We start from the raw sequence: 21,300 nt of genomic DNA on the forward strand, positions 1-21,300 counted from the left end.
CAGACAGTCAAGGTTTATGGTATGAATGGCATCATCACGTGTGCACTACACCTTGATGCTTGCCCTAGGAGAACATTAGCAGACACCCTCAGGAAAAAATGTGGACAAACCAATGAAGAGGGCTGGGTTGGGACTGGTTTGATAAAAGTCAATCCAGGGACTTCCCTGGTGGCGCAGTGGTTAAGAATCCACCTGCCAATGCAGGGGACACAGGTTCGAGCCCTGCTTCGGGAAGATCCCACGTGCCATGGAGCAACCAGGACCGTGTGCCACAACTAATGAGCCTGAGCTCTAGGGCCTGCGAGCCACAACAACTGAGCCCGCGTGCCACAACTACTGAAGCCCACGTGCCTGGAGCCCGTGCTCCACAACAAGAGAAGCCACCACAATGGGAAGCCCGTGCACCGCAACAAAGACCCAACTCAGCCAAAAATAAATAAATAAAATTAAAAAAAAAAAAAAAGTCAATCCAGAAGGCCCATGATGTGATAATTCTGACAACAAGCGAGGTAAATAAAGCATGGTGAAATGAAAGCCAAGTGAGATCTACTCTGAAAGAATGCGAGCCGTCCTGGGAGCCCCTTTTCTCCTATGTGAACCAAGAAACAAGTTGGGGAAGGATGCAAGCCTTGTAACAATTCATTGTTACTTACAGTAAATGTGAGTTTGAAATTAACTTTCCTTCACTTGATTGCATTCTAGAAACGCATTTTTCTTACAGGCACTTCCATTAGAAGATGGCAGGTATGTTCTAGGACAAGGCTTCTCAAACTTTAATATGCATGCAAACCACATGGCAACCTTGTTAAAACCACATCCTGATTCTGGGTTTAGGCTGGGGTCTAAATCCTGCGTTACTGACAAGCTCCCAGTGATGCCAGTGCTGCTGTCAGAGGACCACACTGTAAGTAGCAAGTTCTAACTGGGGTTTTCAAACTCAGCGGCAATTAGAATCTCTAGGGGAGCTTTACAAATTAGGAACCCAATCCGCAGAGATTCTGACTTAATTGGCAAGAATGCAGCCTGGGCATCAGGATTTTTTAAAGCTCCCCAGGTGGATTATATTATGCAGAAAAGTTTGGTGCCTGACAAGTAGTCCTCTATTCCCCTCTATCTGACACAGAAAAGTGTCTCCCTCCAATTACTTCAAAAGCAGCACCTCTATCTGACACAGAAATAAAAGTGTCTCCCTCCAATTACTTCAAAAGCAGCGTTCTGAGGACCTAAAATGTAGCCTGTAAACAATCTATTCTCTTAGCAAGGAAATCAGCTTATTAATAATACCCAGAGTTCCACTTAGACTCTAAGCATGGTTTAGCTTTAAAAAAACAGTTGAATTCTAGTCACTGGTTCCGTTCTACAACAGTTTCTATTGGTCTCTTCAAGGCCACGCCAGAGTATATAAAATATTTAATCACTCATTCTGCTGACAACGGGCTTACATTACTGATGCTAGCTTTGTGTGTGACTGGCACCCTTTCCAACTCAGGCCCCTGGCTGCCACCCTGACCCAGGGAAGGTTTGGAAGAGAACTACCTCTTCTTTAGGCTTTGCACAGAGTGGATTTCAGCGAGCAACAGGGAAGACACAGAAAGAACACTTCTGGACCACTGTTGTGTTTAAAGTAATTCTCAGAAAAACCAGGCATAGTATATACTGTAAACACAAAAACAGAGCCAAATACAAATCAAATTGAGATTACTGTATAGATTATTGTGGACTATTTACTCTCTGTTTTGTCAGGGAAGATAATAAAGACAAGACTCTGTACATAGACAATAAGTTCTCCTCCATATTTTTCTAAACAGACATCACAAACATTTTAGAACAATTTTCTTCTTATATATCTATGGTAAAAATACAATCAGGTAATTATTAGTAAATGAATAACACCCTATAACAGATGTACACATCTCCCCATTTGGAAGGAGAATTTCTCCCTCGTATATTATCTCCAGCAAAGAAAAGTGCCTCTTTTGTCCCGGGACTGCAGCTGATAGATCCCTCTACTTACCAGTATAGCTTGCAGAATAGTTGTTTGGATCTAAAAACTTCTTAACCAGCTCACAATTAGACAAGATATGATTTGTGGTGATAACGTTGAGATAGTTCTGAAGACCTTTCTGCCTCTCAGCTATGAACTCACGATCCATGTTACCAATCAATTTTTTGGGAGGAAGAGGTAGACTTAGGCCTGCAATCTTTAATTAAAAAAAAAAAAGTATTATTCTCATGTCATCCCCAAATAAGATACATTATCAGAATCCTGAGCCATCATATTTCATTAGGTCTAAGGCATTTTAGGATGCATCCTAATTTGTCATACTATAAAAATGTGAAAAACCATAACAACTGAGAATTGATAAAATGCTTTATTCAGCATAGCAACTTTAAAACTTAATTTTGTAATGTGGTTTTCTTTTTATCAAACATATACATGAACATAATTTCAAGAGTCAAATAGTTCTTTTTTTATTATTACTAGCAGTCCCACAGTGCTCCTACCACCATCACCCCCAACAGGTGACATATCCATTCCCCACTCCCCAGAGGCAACCACATTCAACTCTTTCGGCTGATCTTCTGGAATAGGGGAATGTTCACATTGTTATGTCTTGATTTTTCACTTTTAGGCGTTATCTGTAAATTTCTAATTATGGAAGATTAGGATTAAGTTCTCTTTCACAATCCTAACCTCATTCCATACACGTTCTATTACTACTCTTTCCAGTATAGTGATGTTATAATTTTATTTAGTGCAATATTCATATTTACATTAGGTAAATGATATTCACAACTGAGCCAAAGAGCATGCTTATTATTCCTTTCTGTCAATTAGTAGTCTTTTTAAGTTTTCTATTCAACTCCAAACTCTCTGCCTAAGCCTTTTCTCAACACATTCAGATACAAAGATGTATCCATTTTATCTTCTTGAGGAGTACCTTCCAGAACCCACCAACCTGCTCCAAGCAGGACTGGTGGTCTCTATACCTGCTGCAAAGCTGGCATCCTGGGACCTCCCTTCACCATCATGCTGGAGAAGCTTTTGCCCTTTCTCCTGCTGAACCCCATTTCTATATCCATACCTGCCCTTTGCTTAGATAATTCCCTGACTTTGGGTTGAGATACCCTCTGTCAGCTTCCTAAAAAGGGAGCAAGGGAGATAAATTTTTTGAAACCCTGCATGTTAAAAAATGTTTTTATTCTACCCTCACACTTGATTGATAATGAGTCTTGATATGGAATTCTAAGCTGGAAATACATTCTTCCTCAGAATTTTTAGGAGCTACATTATTGTCTTGTAGTTTCTGGTGCTGCTGTTAAAGGTTCAAGAAGTAGATTCTTGATTCTGCTTTTTTTTCTCTCCCTGGAAGCTTTTAGGATCTTCTCTTTGACCTCAGTTTGTGAATTCCATGTGCCTTTATGTGGCTCTATTTTCATTCTCTGTGCTGAGTACTTGGCCCTTTCAATCTAGAAACTAATATCCTTACATTCTTTGGTATTTTCTTGTATTAGGTCATTATTTCTTCCTCTCCATTCCCTTTGCTTTCTTTTTCTAGAACTCCTGTTTTCCAATGTTGGACTTTCTGGACTGGTCCTCTATTCTTATCATTTCCCTCCCATTTTCCACCTATGTTAAACATTTTCTCCCTGGGATATTTCCTCTATCTTTCAGCCCTTCGAAAGACTTTTCATTCCTACTATTATCTTTTTTACTTCTAAATACTTTTCTTTCCTTATTAGCATCCTGATGTAATGTAATGCAATTTTTTATCTCTCTGAGATTATAAAAGACAATTTTTCTAAGAACCTGTGACCTCACTCTCTTTAGCTCTTTCCTCTTAGCCTGGACAGATCCCCCCAAAAGAATCTTCCAGTCTCCTGCCTGGAGGGTCTACGCCTGACTGCCAGTATTCTGGGAGCTGAAAGGAAGAAGAGGGCTCGGCTGGGGGCAGGGGTGGGGAGTAGTAAGGTCTCCTGTTTGTTATGTAAATTTTCCAACTATGCCTGCATTCTCCAGTCCAAAGACTGTTCTACCCTCTCTAGAGAATAAACTCAGTTTTTCTACTGGAGGGAGAAGAGCAGCCATAAGTTGCTCAGATGGGGAGATTTGGTGATCTGACTGCTTAAACATACTTTCAACTCCTGATTTTAGCTTGACCTCAGCCCAGGCTGCAGGCAGAAACTGGTGCTGTGAATTGCTAAATCTTTTGGAGGTTCCGTGGTATAAATTGGGACCCAGTGGGGTTAGCCACCCTCACTGCCATCTCAGAATTCTGCCTTCCCATATCTGCTTAATTAGTTGGCTCTCATCCATTGGATTTTCACTTTCAAATGTTTTTGTTGTAGTTTTCTCCTATTCTATTTGTCCTTGAAGGTGTGTGTGTGTGTATAAGATCAATTTACTGTTGTGGTTTTAGAGTAGCTTCGGGAGAGAGGAAAGTAAATGCGGGTGCTCAATCTATCATTTTCCAGATAATTTAAAACTTTATGAGTCCCAGGCTTCCCTGGTGGCACAGTGGTTAAGAATCCACCTGCCAATGCAGGGGACAAGGGTTTGAGCCCTGGTCCGGGAAAATCCCACATACCATGGAGCAACTAAGCCCATGCGCCACAACTACTGAGCCTGCGCTCTAGAGCCTGCGAGCCACAACTACTGAAGCCCAGGTGCCTAGAGCCCGTGCTCTGCCACAAGAGAAGCCACCATGATGAGAAGCCCGTGCACCGCAACGAAGAGTAGCCCCCATTCACCACAACTAGAGAAAGCCCGCGCACAGGAACGAAGACCCAATGTAGCCAAAAATAAATTAATTTAATAAATTTTAAAAAACAAACTTAGCATATCCCTCAATTATAAATGTAGGCCATAAACCTGGTATTATTAGCAACATCCGATTTTTGCCACTAAAAGAAATCACAGATATTTAAATATTAAATTATAATGGCTGAAGATATCTTGAAATAAAAAAAACAAAAAACAAAAAAACTTTATAAGTCCTTTTTCTTTTTTGGCCACACCGAGCAGCATGCAGGATCGTAGATCCCCAAGCAGGGATCGAACCTGGGCCCCTGGCAGTGAAAGCACGGAGTCCTAACCACTGGACTGCCAGGTAATTCCTTATGAATCTATTTTTTACACTTAAAAAAACAAAGTGTCAGATTAGTATCTTAATTTAATGAGCAAAACTGCTTTCAAAGAACACTGCTAGGGCTTCCCTGGTGGCGCAGTGGTTGAGAGTCCGCCTGCCGATGCAGAGGACACGGGTTCGTGCACCGGTCCAGGAAGATCCCACATGCCGCAGAGCGGCTGGGCCCGTGAGCCATGGCCGCTGAGCCTGCGCGTCTGGAGCCTGCGCTCCGCAACGGGAGAGGCCACAACCGTGAGGCCCGCGTACCGCAAAAACCAAAAAAAAAACAAAACAAAGAACACTGCTAGTCTACACTTGTACGTAGATTAGAGCTGTCCCAGTGGCATGTGTATTGATCAAGGGGAAGGTCTAAAGAGAAGGGCATCTTGAATTCAGACAAGCATGTCATCTAAATCACCCATGTGAATGAACCTAACTTAGCCTGTTCCACTCTGTTGTATTTTTCAAACAATGCTGAAGACCTTGAACTTGATATTGGGCAAGATGAAAAGGTTGGTTGACAATTCTAAATTGCCTATTTCTCCAACATATTTATGAAAATATGTCAGAACATACTTAGAGTGAATTTTCAACCATGGCAAAATTCATTGCCAGATGACACACTTCAATTTCAGGTTGTTTTCCTCACTCATACAATTAGGCTTTACCTAACAGCAGTTCCTTTATTAGCTAAATACAAAGCATACTTATGAAGAAAGCACATCACTCAGCTAGCACACATCCAAGCCAATCGTTTTATTATTATTTTTATTCAGGAGCATTGAGTAATACAGGGGAATCAAAGGTAATATATTACTGAAAACATAACTGATTTCTTTTAAAAACTCCCTTATTAAGTTGCAGGATATAATCTCATTTGTGTGTGTATGTATGTGTGTGTGTATAAGCCCAGGCATATAGTTATAAATGCACCAAAAATGTCTAAAAGGACACACTACCTGATTGAGAATAGCTGCCTCTGGGAGTGGGTTGGTGAATTAATTTTTATTTCTATACTATGAAATGTTAACATTTCTCATTTACTACTTTTTTCAATTAAAAAAAAGAAAGAAAGAAAAAACTCTTTTGCTCATCAAAGTGATCATATACACAACAGGATTTTTTTAAAAATTACTATCAGCCAATATCAGTGCATTTTCCTGCACTACCTGCCCAAGAGCAGACCCAGCTGAACCTCACATCACTCGGAATGGACAGTCACATCTGACAACATCGGATTCAAACCCCAACAGGGCTATTTTTTTTTGGGGGGGCGGTATTTTTCATTCATGAATTTGATAAGCTTTCTGTTTCAAACTTTGTGGCCTCCAAGCTTGAACCAATCTTTTTTTTCATGCTTCATTTCTGTTTAGGAAAATGTATTGATCTGCCCAGACATCCCATCAGCTCTTCCAAATCAACAGGTTAAACAGAGTTCTTTGCCAACAGCTGTGATTAGAGTGTCCCTGCCATGTCAGTCTGCTAGACAGATGGGAGGTGTTTTCCTGCCCTGGCTTAAGATCTCACAATAAATATTCCTAAAAGTATTAAAACTATGCTGTATGTGTTACTTTAAAATCTTGCCTTTGAGGGACTTCCCTGGTGGTCCAGTGGTTAAGACTCCGTGCTCCCAATTCAGGGGCCCCGGGTTCAATCCCTGGTCAGGGAACTAGATCCCATATGCTGCAACTAAGAGCCCACATGCCACAACTAAAAAGATCCCGCATGCCACAATGAAGATCCCGCATGTGGCAACTAAAAGATCCTGCATGCCGCAACAAAGATCCCGTGTGCTGCAATTAAGACCCGGTGTGGCCAAATAAATAAAATTTTTTTTTAAGGTCACTAAAAAATAAATAAATAAATAAAACTAAATAAAATAAAATCTTGCCTTTGAAAGGAGATTAACATTCAAGAGAAACTTCTCTTTCAGCTTCCTCCCAGAATTTCTCAAATGCTTACCAGTCACAGAATATAAAATTCTGAACTCCCATGACTAATTAGAAAGGAGGGAGAGAGAGTACTAGCACATAAAGTGATGAAGCCACTAAGTCAGTGATTTCCTAGACACCTCCACAGGGATGGCTTCAAGCCAATCATCCCATTTTTTATTGTTCCCTCGTCAATGTACCCTATGAATTCCCTTCTTGAGTTCCTCGTATAAAGGAAAAGAGAACGAGAAGGCCAGCAGAGAAGTCCCCAAAGTTCCTCCATTCATAACACCTGCAGAGTGACAAAGCAAAGGGGGGATGACAGCCAAACTGGGGTCTGGAGCCCATAATCTGACCCATGCTAGCCTAGCAGAAGCTTCTAAATTCCATGACAAACTCTATCAGTTTCAAGAAAACTAGCTTTTTGTCTGGAGGAAAAACCTTCTAACTCTGAATCTACTAGTCTCTCATTTCTGTTATCAGACCTTAATGATCTGCAAATTGTCTTCAACTACATTCTAGGGAGTATTCTAGGGAGTTCTAAGCTCTCAGCAGACCCTAATTTGTCCCCATTTCCCCTCAGTGTTCAGTACTCTCTCCTACGTCAACAATGGACAGTACAACCAAATCACAAAACATTTGTGCTACAACAGACCTGAGAAGTCATCTGGTTCAGCCCCTTGGCTTCAGACGGGGAGAGTGAGAACAGAGAGAGGAAGTAACTGAGCCCAGGTCTCAGTGCTGGTAAGGGGCAGAGGCTGGGTCCCATGCCAAGTCTGAGGGTTCCCTGCCAGTTCCCACCACTGCAGCTCCTTCTTTTTCTGTGTCGCATGCTATCTCCCTAGATGGTCACCAATTTGATGGTGCCTTTAAAATAAGGTGGTGATTTTTCTTCACTGTTACCACAAGATATGCTCACTATAAAAAGTTGGGAAAGTACAGCTTTTTTTCTGTTTTTCTACTTATATAGCTTGCATGTGTTTACTTGTACCGAACTTGTAAAGTACAGAACAGTATAAAGAACCAGAAAAAAAACATAACCCATAATCCTGCCGCCTGGGGATCCCCATTGTTAACATTTTGGCGTATTTCCTCCCAACCTTTTTTCCTAAACATTTCAAAGTAATTATTATGTTGCATGTATAATTTTACATCCTGCTTTTTTTTTTTTTTTTGCTTAGGTATGCTTCCTATTGGACTCAGACAACTCTGCATATGTATTATATTTCTCTTTTTTCAGCAGGAACTCATTTATCTGTCAGAAGAGTAATCAGACACTGAAATTCATGGTCACAGTTTTATTCTGTGGTTCTGGAATCTTTTTGGTCTGTTTTATGGAGGTTGTTTTGAAATTATTTTGTTGCCAAAAAGCTGTATGTGCTTTCTTCTGTTTGTTTACTTGGATGCAGAAAAACCTCCCACTGAAGTGCTGTCTGGCCATATCCTGCCCAGCACAAGCCAACATCAATACATGTGGATATTTGCATTTGAAATAAGATGCACAGTGAAAGTGCCCATTTTAAAAAGGAAAATTACACTGATGCAAAAATAAAATTCTATTATATTAAAAAGGCTATAATTGAATAGTCATGGAGATTCAACTTCATATCCCCAAAGAAAGAGCAAATAGGGGATAAAAACCTCCTCCCCACCCCCCATTCCTGGGGGCTAGGCCTAGGCAATTTCAATTTCAGAAGTATTTTTCCCATGATTCTTAGTCAGCCGTGGCCGAATGGCACTGTACAAAATCACTCCCCTTTCTGGGACTTCCCTGGTGGCTCAGTGGTTAAGAATCCGCCTGCCAATGCAGGGGACTTGGGTTTGAGCCCTGGTCCGGGAAGATCCCACATGCTGTGGAGCAACTAAGCCCGCAAGCTACAACTACTGATCCAATGTGCCACAACTACTGAAGCCCGCGCACCTAGAGCCCACGCTCCGCAACGAAGAGAAGCTCCCACTTGCCACAACTAGAGAAAGCCCGTGCACAGCAACAAAGACCCAACGCAGTCAAAAATTTAAAAATTAAGTAAATTTATTTTTAAAAAAATGTAGACAGACAACATGTGTGAAATGCAGGACCATATGTCAATTACAAGGTCTGCAGATACTCAGGCCAGTTCTACTGGAAGGAAAATAAGGCATTCATGCTTTCAACAGTGTTGTAAATAATGTGAAAGTCTGGACTCTACAAACGCTATTTTTCCAGAGTCTGGTCAATAAAAAATGGCCTTTTGAAGGAAAGGAAGCATTACGCTGCCTCACAGGCAGCAGTCCTCCTGACCTTTGTGGATAGGATCAGAGGTCACTCAGAATGAGTGATGATAGCCAGTTCACCTCCCAGCTGGGCTGGTCGTAAGCCAAGCACTCTGGCTCAAGGGTTTATGCTATTAATCAAAGCTGAGATATGATACAAGCCCAGGGGTCTTCAATAACCCATGGCCCCTGAAGACCAATCTACCAGTTGAAGATATGGGTGGTATTGCCAGTACCTACGGTGCTAACACTTCTCTAGGACCCTTCGATCATTACCAGCACTAGCTTTGTTTCCAGCTCATCCCTCTTTCCATTATGGCCACCAAGTTACAAACATTTAAATCAAAGGGATTTAGAAATATATATTTAAGAGAAAAAAGTTACGCTGAGGGACTTCCCTGGTGGCGCAGTGTTAAGAATCTGCCTGCCAATGCAGGGGACATGGGTTCTATCCCTTCTCCAGGAAGATCCCACATACCGTGGAGCAACCAAGCCCGTGCGCCACAACTACTGAGCCCGCGTACCACAACTACTGAAGCCCACATGCCCTAGAGCCCGTGCTCCGCAACAAGAGTAGCCACTGCAATGAGAAGCCCGCACACCGCAACGAAGACCCAATGCAGCCAAAAAATAAATGTAAAAAGTAAAAAAAAAAAAAAAAAAAAAAGTTACACTGAAAAAGGTTGAGTCTCTAGTTACTGCTGAGTGTTGTTGATCTGCAATGCTGACCATGCAGCCTTGTTTAAGAGAGTCTGAGAGTCCCAGCTCTCAGTGAACAGCTCTAGCAATCCATTTAGTCATTCCTAACCTGCGAAAAGGAGATAACACACAGCATCCCATGATTGTGGTAAGGACGCAGTCTGGCACAAATGTACCCAGCTGCAAGGTGACTATTATAAATGATGCTTATTGCCCAAAGTTTAGTTTTAGAGTCACACATCATCTGTTTAAAGTATGAGCTTATCTCTTTTGCTAGGGAAACTTGCTAATTTCTTATTCTTAATATTGTTGTTTCCAACCAGTTTCTAAGATACCCCAAGCAATAAATGTGTGTCATTGGTGTTTTAAAATAATTACCTGCAAAAAAAATTAAAAAAATTAAAAAAAAGAATAAAAAAAATAAAATAATTACCTGCAAGCTGTTGTTCAGCAAATCAAAGTCACTGTATCTCCTAACAATCTGTAAGAAATAAAAGTGGTGTTTTGATTCAGCAAAGACCAGCAATTTTCATTTCCCTATTTAATTTTATTGGCATTTTAGAGCCAAGGCACTAGCATTAAGGGTAGCAGGACTTATATACCTGGTGCTTAACTTGCTTAACTCAGCAGCCCCAGAAAACAGACCAAGCAGTGACCCAGAGTTGGCTGGGCCGTGGGAAACTGGTAAATGCTAGCCAAATTCGGAAGATGCCAACAGGTAAGAAAGAATGATGATGTATTTGTTTCCAGGGTGAATAGCCCTTTAAGTATTTTTTTTTTTTTAATTAACCAGGCACCTAGAAAGATGAATTAATGATTTACAAAAAAAAAAAATTTTAGTGAACATGAAATTAAAGTTAAAGGGCTTCCCTGGTGGCGCAGTGGTTGAGAATCTGCCTGCCAATGCAGGGGACAGGGGTTCGAGCCATGGTCTGGGAAGATCCCACATGCCGCGGAGCAACTGGGCCCATGAGCCACAACTACTGAGCCTGCGCGTCTGGAGCCTGTGCTCCGCAACAAGAGAGGCCGCGACAGTGGGAGGCCCCCGCTTGCCACCACTAAAAGAAGCCCTCGCACAGAAACGAAGACCCAACACAGCCAAAAATAAATAAATAAATTTATTTAAAGTTAAAGCATGCGGGGCTTCCCTGGTGGCGCAGTGGTTGCGCGTCCGCCTGCCGATGCAGGGGAACCGGGTTCGCGCCCCGGTATGGGAGGATCCCACGTGCCGCAGAGCGGCTGGGCCCGTGAGCCATGGCCGCTGAGCCTGCGCGTCCGGAGCCTGTGCTCCGCAACGGGAGAGGCCACAACAGGGGAAGGCCCGCATACCACAAAAAATAAATAAATAAATAAATAAATAAAATAAAGTTAAAGCATGTGGACAGTCTTGAGGCCATTTCATCCTTGCCCTGGATAAAACTTCCCCCATTTGAGATCCAACCAGTCTAGAGATTGGACGGATCTGCAGACAGAAGCGCCACACGGCTCTCTGATTCCCCCTGTTTCCCCTCTTGGCCAACAGTCCACATCCACTGTGTATGCATTCTTTCTTAGTTATGCTGATGCCATTGATTAGGCCATAGCCAAATTCCACTAGCTCTTCATTCTCTGGGGAAGGAAGTTATTTTGCTTTCAGAAAGTTTTTTCAATCTTTATTGATGATTCTCAAATATTAGTGTACACAAGAATTACTTGGAGATCACCTAGGAATTCAGGAATTTAAGGAGGTTAAGTATCTACATTTTTGTTAAGTATCCCCCAGGACTCTAAAGCATTGGATCTAGAAGACTACATCAAGGGTTGATTTTTCTGGTAGGACATTGCCCTTGGGCCTGTTTGACATATATACATCAGAAAGTTAAACATGAGGCCATCGCTGATAAGTGCAAAGGAGCAAAAGGTAGTACAATAGTTAACCACAGAGAATGTGCAAATTCCAACCCTGTTCTGTCAGGGATATAAGCGTGACCTTGGACCAGTTACTTACCTTTTGAATGTAAAATAGGGCTAATACTATCACATAGAACTGGCTTTAAAGGGCTAAGTGAATTAATGTGCCTAACAATAAATGCTCAACTGATGTTAAATATTATAATTATTCCAACAAAAAGCAGTTTGAATTTTCAGGCAAAGAAAAGACCAAGTATGGGTCACTGAGGTCAAAGACTGCTTAAGGTGAGAGGCAAGGTTCAACCTGGGCTATGAAGGACAAGGTAAGATTTTTGGAAGACAGGAGGGTCATTATAATTACTAAAGCAGGAAAGAAATGGTCCCTGTACAGAACTCAGCCACCCTCTGCAAGTCAACTGCGATGGGAAGCACCTCTAGATCTATATAGTAAGTTCTGCCTCTCTGAGGCCACCTGTGAGGAAAGCAGGCCCTGGGGCTGTAAGCAGATCCTTACCTACGGTCAGTGCGGGAACTAGCACTAGAAACTGTCCATGACTGGACTTGGGAGTCCATGAAATGCACAATGTCCAGGGCACTGTCTCACCCTTCTACCTGGTGGACTGAACGTTAACCTGCCTCACCCAAGCCATGGCTTCAGGTGAGGAGGTTTGAATTACTAGGAACAAAACAAGTAATTTGCCTACTACCCCACTTACTCTGTGTCTAACTGGAGAACAAATTCCTCCTCTCTGTAGTAACATCATACATGAATTAAACCAAACAACTGGGAACATAAAAGCCTTTTATAATACATGTGTTAGAGATAAACGTTTATATCTAAAAGACATATGATTAATATAGTTTTTCCAGATTTTTAGATGCACCAAGTCAGAATTTTGTTTAAACATCTCTCTAATGACAAAAAAAAAAAAAAAAAAATGCTTACCTGCCAGCTATTTTCTACAGAAATTCCTCTTTGTACCCGAATGATATATTCCTAAAAAAGAAGGGGAAAAGAGCCTCAATTACCAAACACCCAAATCATGCAGCTATATGGATGGACCTAGAGATTATCATACTAAGTGAAGTAAGTCAGTCAGACAGAGAAAAAGAAATATCATAAGATATCACTTATATGTGGAATCTAAAAAGAAAAATTATACAAATGAACTTATTTACAAAACAGAAACAGACTCACAGATATAGAAAATAAACTTATGGTTACCAAAGGGGAAAGGGGCCGGGGGGAGGGATAAATTAGGAGTTTGGGATTAAAATATACACATTACTATATATAAAATAGATAACTAACAAGGACCTACTGTACAGCACAGGGAACTCTACTCAATATCTTGTAATAACCTGTAATGGAAAAGAATCTAAAAAAGAATACATATCTGAATCACTCTGCAGTACACCTGAAATTAATACAACATTGTAAATCAACTATATTTTAATAAAAACAAATTTTTAATAAGAAACAAAACAGAACAAAAAAAAACACCCAAATCAGAGGATCAAAGATATTAAGTGAAAGCATCAGATAAAGTAGACTTCAGAGCAAAGACTACTAGAAACAGAGAGGGACATAAAGATACAAGGGTAATCTTGCAGCAAGACATAACAATCTTAAATGTGCGTGCACCAAATACCAGAGCTGCAAAATATGTGAAGCAAAAACTGATAGAACTGGAAGAAGAAATAGATGAATCCACGATTACAGTTGGAGACTTCAACACCCCTCTCTCAGCAAATTGCTAGAACAACTAAAGAGAAAACCAGTAAGGATATAGACAAATTCAACAATACCATTATTGATGAAAGATTAATCAATAAGATTCATAATCTTACTGAATATTAATTAATAATTAATAACCAGTTAATCTAAGAAAGAAATGTAAACTTTTATTCGAGCCAACCTGGGGACTAAAATAACCCAGGAGACAGTCTTTCAGAAAGCTCTGAGGACTGTTCCGCCTGTTGGAGGTCAAAGCACAGTTATACAAGTTTTTAAGACAAACGGTTATACATCAAATGACATATCAACAGTTTACACAATCCAGATCTGCACGCACAAAGCAAGTCGTGGGTCATGGTGACCGTTTACGAGATTAAGAAGGAATGTTATCTCCTAAGGAGGTCTAGTTAATGCAGCCACACAATACATACTGAAGGGGAGGGAGGAAGCCTAAATGGGCTGAGAAAAATCTTATGTTCGAATTTTTCTTGTCTTGCCATAAAATATGAATTTTATTTCATTACCATCAACCAACAGATTAATCAGCATTTATAGAACACTCTATCCAACAATAGCACTCCATCCAATAATATTCTGCTATTCAAGAGGATATACAGATGGCATATAAGCACAGGAAAAGATATTCAACATTACTAGTCATCAAGCAAATGCAAATTAAGACCACAATGAGATATCACTATATCCCTTGAGAATGGCTGAAACAAAAAATAATGATAACACCAAATGCTTAATTAATAATTAATAACCAATTAATCTAAGAAAGAAATGTAAACTTTTATTCGAGCCAACCTGGGGACTAAAATAACCCAGGAGACAGTCTTTCAGAAAGCTCTGAGGACTGTTCCGCCTGTTGGAGGTCAAAGCACAGTTATACAAGTTTTTAAGACAAACGGTTATACATCAAATGACATATCAACAGTTTACACAATCCAGATCTGCACGCACAAAGCAAGTCGTGGGTCATGGTGACCGTTTACGAGATTAAGAAGGAATGTTATCTCCTAAGGAGGTCTAGTTAATGCAGCCACACAATACATACTGAAGGGGAGGGAGGAAGCCTAAATGGGCTGAGAAAAATCTTATGTTCGAATTTTTCTTGTCTTGCCATAAAATATGAATTTTATTTCATTACCATCAACCAACAGATTAATCAGCATTTATAGAACACTCTATCCAACAATAGCACTCCATCCAATAATATTCTGCTATTCAAGAGGATATACAGATGGCATATAAGCACAGGAAAAGATATTCAACATTACTAGTCATCAAGCAAATGCAAATTAAGACCACAATGAGATATCACTATATCCCTTGAGAATGGCTGAAACAAAAAATAATGATAACACCAAATGCTGGCTAGGATAACAGAGAAACCAGATCACTCATAAATTAATGGTGGGAATTTTAAATGGTACAGACACTCTGGAACACAGTTTGGCAATTTCTTAAAAAATTAAAACATGCAACTATCATGACCCAGCAACTGCACTCCTGAACATTTATTCCAGAGAATAAATGTCCATACAATAACTCACATATGAAAGTTCACAGCAGCTTTATTGGTAACAGCCCAAAAGTAGAAACAAGCCAGATGTCCTTAAGCAGGTAAATGGTTAAACTTTGCTACATCCACACCAGGGAATACGACTCAGCAACAAAAAGGAATAAACTATTGATACATGCAACAAATTGGATGAATCTCCAGAGAATTATGCTAAGCGAAAAAGCCAATACCAAAAGATTATAAACTACATGTCTCCATTTCTACAACATTCATGAAATGACAAAATTATAGATATGGAGAACAGCCTTGTGGTTGCCAAGAGTTAAGGCTGGGGTAGGAGGGTGTATGCGGAAGGGAAACTAGTGTGGCTATAGAAGGGCAAATGAAGTGCTATGGTTTGAAGGTCTCTGTCCCCCCCCAAATTCATGTGTTGAAATACTAACCCCCAAAGATGATGGTATTAGGAGGTGGGACCTTTGGGAGGTACTTAGATCATGAGAGGGAAGCCCTCATGAATGGGATTACAGCCCTTATAAAAGAGGCTTCAGAGGGGCCCTTGCCTCTTCCACCATGTGAGGATAGTCTGAGACGGTGCTACTAGCTATGAACCCAGAGGAGGACCATCACCAGAAGGTAACCATGCTGGCACCTTAGTCTTGGATTTCCAGCCCCTAGGACTATAAGAAATAAATTTCTGTTGTATATAGGCCACTCGGTTTATGGCATTTTGTTACGGCAGCCTGAATGGACTAAGACATGAGGGATGTCTGAACCAATGCAAATGTTCTTGATTATGTATCTTGATTACATCAATGTTAATGTCTTGGTCTTGATATTGTACCAAGTTTTGCAAGATACTACCAATGAAAAAACTGGATAATGAATATATGGGATCTCTCTGCAATGCTTTTTATAACTGTATGAGAATCTACAATTATCTCAAATAAAAAATTTTAACCTTAGGCATTCAAAACTAGTATGGTAGAGTCAGAAGACTAAGATCCATGATTTTTACCCCTCAAAGTTTGCATTTTATATGCATAGTCAACTAGAAAAGGCCATGGTTTAGAAAACAAGTAAAGGTAGAACAGATAAGCAGTGATGGCATTTTCCAAAGAAACCAAATCTAGTGACCCCCAAAGCTGCCTGATCATTGAAATCTTCCTGCTCCTGGGGAGGGAAGAGAAGAGAGGGTGTTAAAAATACACATTCACAGGCCTTGCACCAGACTTGCTGAATCAGAATCCCTAGGATAGAAACCGGGAATTAGAAGTTTTAATAGCCTCCCCAGGTAATGCTTACTAATCAAATAAGAAGGAAACAGAGACCTAGTCCAGCCTTCTGCTTATACACACAGGGAGTCATGATGAAGGTACAGATGAAATCATATAAAAAACATTAACTTTTTTTCCTCAAATGCTCAGAATTCTTTTAACATCTTTGGATGGTATGATTCAGGTATTACTCATAGTCACTACTCAACAAGTGCTTATCAACACAGTACTCAACAAATCCTTTCTACTGAATTAATTCTGATTTAAATAGGTTATTTAGAAAATAAAGCCAAAAAAGCATTGTTAACTTGGTAACTGAATTTTAAAATAGATCTTATTTTCACTACCATTCATTTCCATTCTGTTTATTATTTTTTTATTTTTTATTTATTTTTTAAACATAAATTTATTTACTTATTTATTTTTATTTTTGGCTGTGTTGGGTCTTCGTTGCTGCGCACTGGCTCTAGGCGCGCAGACTTCAGTAGTTGTGGCACGTGGGCTCAGTAATTGCGGCTCATGGTCTCTAGAGCGCAGGCTCAGTAGTTGTGGCTCACGGGCTCTAGAGTGCAGGCTCAGTAGCTGTGGCGCACGGGCTTAGTTGCTCCGTCGCATGTGGGATCTTCCCAGGCCAGGGCTCGAACCCTTTCCTTTGCACTGGCAGGTGGATTCTTAACCACTGCACCATCAGGGAAGCCCCCTCCATTCTGTTTAGTTTGCAAAGGTTGATAAAGTCCACATACGTAGGAATTTCTCCTGCTCTGGACTATGTTAAGAATGGTACATTCAATAATATCCACTCAATTTACGAGTGAATCAACTATGTATCTGGCACCCCGCTTAGCTGGTTTCATGTGGAGTTATAAAATAAATATTTCAGAATTAAGTTGTGTACTACGGCAAATCTCTTAAGCAATATGCCAGTGCAATTATTTCTGAATACACAAAGATAAAACACTAAAAATATCTGATATTCTTGCATTTGGGGATCAGTCCATTAGCTTTGAAATTTTCTTCTTTTCTCAGGGTTGTCTTACTGGCAAATTGTCTGAGCTTTTACATTCTTATAGTAGAGCTAAAATCAGCATATATAATTGAGTACTTCCAAACAACTACACATAGACAAGTTGATGTCTAAGTCAGGGAGGAACTGTTACTTCTCAAAAATCACTTCAAGCATCCATTGCTTCACTATGATTTATAAGAGGAATAATATTAATTTTAAAATTTCCAGTTCAATGTTGAGCACTTGGTAGGTGCTAACACTGCTGTACTGCTTTATATACTTTGGGTTTAAAGCTTAGACCTGTGTTTTACAAAGATGTTGCAGCCAATTGTAAACATCAATTAAGCACCTATCATGTTCCAATCCCTGTGCTTTGTTCATGCTGGGGGTATAATTCTAAACAAGAAAGGTACAGTTTGACTCCATTCCTTCCCTCTGTATATGCACAGTTTAGGGAGTTGGGGGTTTTTTGTTTTTTTTTTTTAACTTGGCTATAATACGGCACACAATAATGTTGGGGAAAAGCATTTGGCAAAAGGGAAGCAGTAACTACAAGACGGTGCCTGGGTCCTGATGTCAGACTATGATATCCCAAACTGACATCCTAATTAATGTTTCTGCCGAGACACTCTTTATGTTTATATCAGTGTTTCTCCAAAGATGGTGGTTCTGCCCCAGAGGAGACCTGGCAATGTCTGGAGACATCTTTGGTTGTCACAGGATGAGGGAGTGCTATGGGCATCTGATAGCTAGAGGTCAGAGATGCTGATAAACACCTACGATGCACAGGACAGCCTTACACGGAAGGACTACCTGGCCCCAAACGTCAACAGTGCTGAGGCTGAGAAACCCAGTTTCAGGTGCATGGAGTAAAACAGGTCATTCCAGTCTATGGAGGCTGGGGATGCAGCGTGGTAGAGGGGTTACTTCTGTCATCATCTGCCCCCGGCTGCAGCCTACTGGTACTCCACACACCACACCGTTGAGAATATGTGCACGCCCACCTAGAGGGCTCGCTTAATTACTGGTGGCCTCACAAACCCCATTGTGTTTCTTCTGTAAAGACACATTAAGACACGTTAAGGCTCCAGTGTTGACCTCAGGTCCCATCTGCCGTGTGGTTGCAGATACAGAAAGACAATGGGAAATAGATACGGTGATTTTGCTCAGAAATACTTTCATTCCACTTGAATGGAGCAAGTTCATCCCTAACTACAAAACATTTTAATTTTTTCCGTTTGCTTGATACCACCACCCAGCCTGACCAAAAGGAAATACTTTCACCTCAAATCTCCAATTTGTCAACTAAACATAGCACAGCTGTTCTACTGCTTTCAACCAGGCTGAAGCTCTGATTAAAGCAGAGAGAGGAGTGCCCTGGAGACCAGTAGAAACGCGACATTTGAAGTCAGGCTTCCACCTCCAGAGTCGGAGTCACCAGCCCAGAATCCTCCGGTGAATCATTCCCATCTTTGCCACCCTCTCTGATGTGGAACAGAACCTGCAGTCTATAGTCTATGTAAGAGACAATAAACCACCAGGCACAGAAGGGAGAGCTAAGAGCCCTGTAGGGCAGCTCTGCGTCACACAGACCTGTGCTGGCTGCCCATCCCTGCCATCTGCTGCCACGTGCCCAAAGGGCCTTCTTCCCGCTCCTCTTCACAACACCGCAACCTTATCTTGGCGGATCAGGGTGGGCATTTCAGCAAGTCAGGGTGGTTGGGACCGAAGTTGTTCAAAGTGGAAAGGCACTGGGACCACGTAATTTCTGACTTAAGTAAAGGTAGAGAAGAGAGCATTAACGTAAAATAAGCACTGATCTTGTGCCAGGAACTTTCCTAGGCCCCTTAACACTTCTCATCCAATCCTCACAGCTGCCTGGAGGGTAGATCTCAGCAAAATTAAGTGAGCCGTCCAGGGTTGCACAGCTAGGAAGCAGCTGACTGGGAACCGGAACCCGTCACTGATTCCTAGGACCCTCCAACCTGCCAGACATGGCTGGCAACCCCCAGGGACCTGGGGACGCCCTGAGCCTGGCTCTTTGTGCAGCCCTGAAAGATGGGGGTCCTCACCAGTCTGGGGAACTCAGGTGGACTCATCCTGAGGGTGCAGGGGTGGGGACAAGTCATTTCCACAACTGCTGATTAATGCTTCCAGTGCAGGCCATTTCCCCAGTAAGCATCCTCACTGACATTTTGTATCTCCCGAGTTTCCGAAAAGATAAGTAAGATTTCACTGCACTGTAGCTGGCAGGCATTCAAAGATGCCTCAGTGTGATGAGATTTTAGAAAAACTAGGGAGGAAAACTTATTTTGAATCTGTCTGGCCCCAAATTACTTTAGTGAGGGCACAAACACAGACCACTTGGAAAGAAATGTGTAAAAGAAGCTAAAGCCAAAACTTAAGCCAACCTCCAAACCCACCTAACCCACGGCATTCTTCTCTCTTCCCTTTCGGCACAGCTATCAGATTTACTGAGACTCAGAGTACGGAGAGACGGGGCAGCTGTCTGGAGGTATTTTACCTGTCAGCGTTCCCACATCTCTACCTCTAAAGCAGAGGGTCTCAACCCTCCTACGTTCTAGAATCACCCAGAGAACTTAAAAAAAAAAAAAAAAAAAAAAAAAAAAAACCAAAAACAACCATGCTTTGACCCTACCTGCCAGAGATTCTGATTTAACTTGTCTGGGCCGAGGCACAGGCATTAGTAGGTCTTAAAAGTTCCCCAGGTGATTCTAACGTGCTGCCAGAGGCTAGAATCACGGTTCTAAAACCTCTTAAATAGGAAGCAGCGTCACACTACAAAAAGAAACACCCGGTCCTGAGAGGAAGGAAACAAGTGAACCAAGCACCCACCACAACTCACAGCATCCTCTCTGCCTACCCTCAGCCCTCCTGGCCTCTTCGCAGGCACTCTCCTTTCTTCTTCGGTGTAGGAGGTACCTAACCTGAGCCCTCTAGGGTTTCCGGAATGGTCCTAAGGTGGTGGCCCCGCTCACAATATCCGCCAACGTCCCCTTCAGGTGAACAAGGAAGAACAATAACTCTCATCTGCAGCCAGGGAGGGGCACTGAGTCTCTGAAAGCATAAATGCCTTGACTGGAGAGCAGTAGATCTGGGATAGGAGGCCAGATCTGTGCGTCTCCAGCGCCCACGAGCCACACCACTCCCAGTTCGCTGCCAGACCCGCGTCCTCCCGGCACTTTCCCTTCATAGGGAGGCCCGCAGAGAAGGCTGAGCACAAGTGACCTTGCTAGACACCCAACACTATGCTACTTCCCCACGCAGGAACCTTCTAGGGCTCCCACTGGCCACGGGATAAAACCCAAACTCCTTAGCCTAGCTTCCATGCTCTTCCATCGCCTGCCTGAACTGTCCTAACCCTTTCTTTCTGCTTAATCCCTCCTCTACACAGACAGACCCTGCGTATCCTCAATACCCCTTACTTACTCCTCTCCCTTTGCTTTTCTACCTAATCAAAACCTGGGAAGGTCAGCTTTTTAACCATGTTACGGCTATCTTTGTCCCATGTCTGCCTATGTTTGAGGGGTGGGGTGGGGGCCGGGTTTCCTCTCCAACTGAACTACGTTCTTCAAGGGCTAGAATACACATTTCTTCATATTCCAAATAGCACCCAGCACAAGGTCAAGCCAACGGGCAGAAGTGCAGTGAATGCTCGGTGATGGGTATTTGTTAACTGACCGCCTGCACCTTCGGGAAGGAGGCAGCATGTTGCTATCTTCACGTGCACCTGTATGCAGGTAAAGTCTAACAGCACTCTCCAGAAAATCCCCACGGGTCTCCCACGCCCTCAGATTTTAAAAAATCAATATTCAAACCCACGGTATCACA

The 21,300-nt window shown here is 41.7% G+C and overlaps 1 protein-coding gene across 13 annotated transcripts in view; it reads right to left on the reverse strand.

The window, feature by feature from the left end:
- PXK (PX domain containing serine/threonine kinase like) overlaps positions 1–21,300 on the reverse strand; it is a 76,724-nt gene that overhangs the window by 38,023 nt on the left and 17,401 nt on the right. For all 13 annotated transcript variants that reach the window (XM_024123799.3, XM_028478410.2, XM_024123798.3 and 10 more), the window contains exons 2-4: positions 12,849–12,899; positions 10,446–10,493; positions 2,015–2,201 (exon numbers count right to left, since the gene is read on the reverse strand). In XM_024123799.3, the coding sequence (XP_023979567.1) occupies positions 2,015–2,201; positions 10,446–10,493; positions 12,849–12,899 (286 nt within the window). The remainder of the gene's footprint in view (positions 1–2,014; positions 2,202–10,445; positions 10,494–12,848; positions 12,900–21,300) is intronic.

The sequence above is a fragment of the Physeter macrocephalus genome, chromosome 18 (assembly GCF_002837175.3).
Source record: "Physeter macrocephalus isolate SW-GA chromosome 18, ASM283717v5, whole genome shotgun sequence".
Classification (NCBI taxonomy): Eukaryota; Metazoa; Chordata; class Mammalia; order Artiodactyla; family Physeteridae; genus Physeter; species Physeter macrocephalus.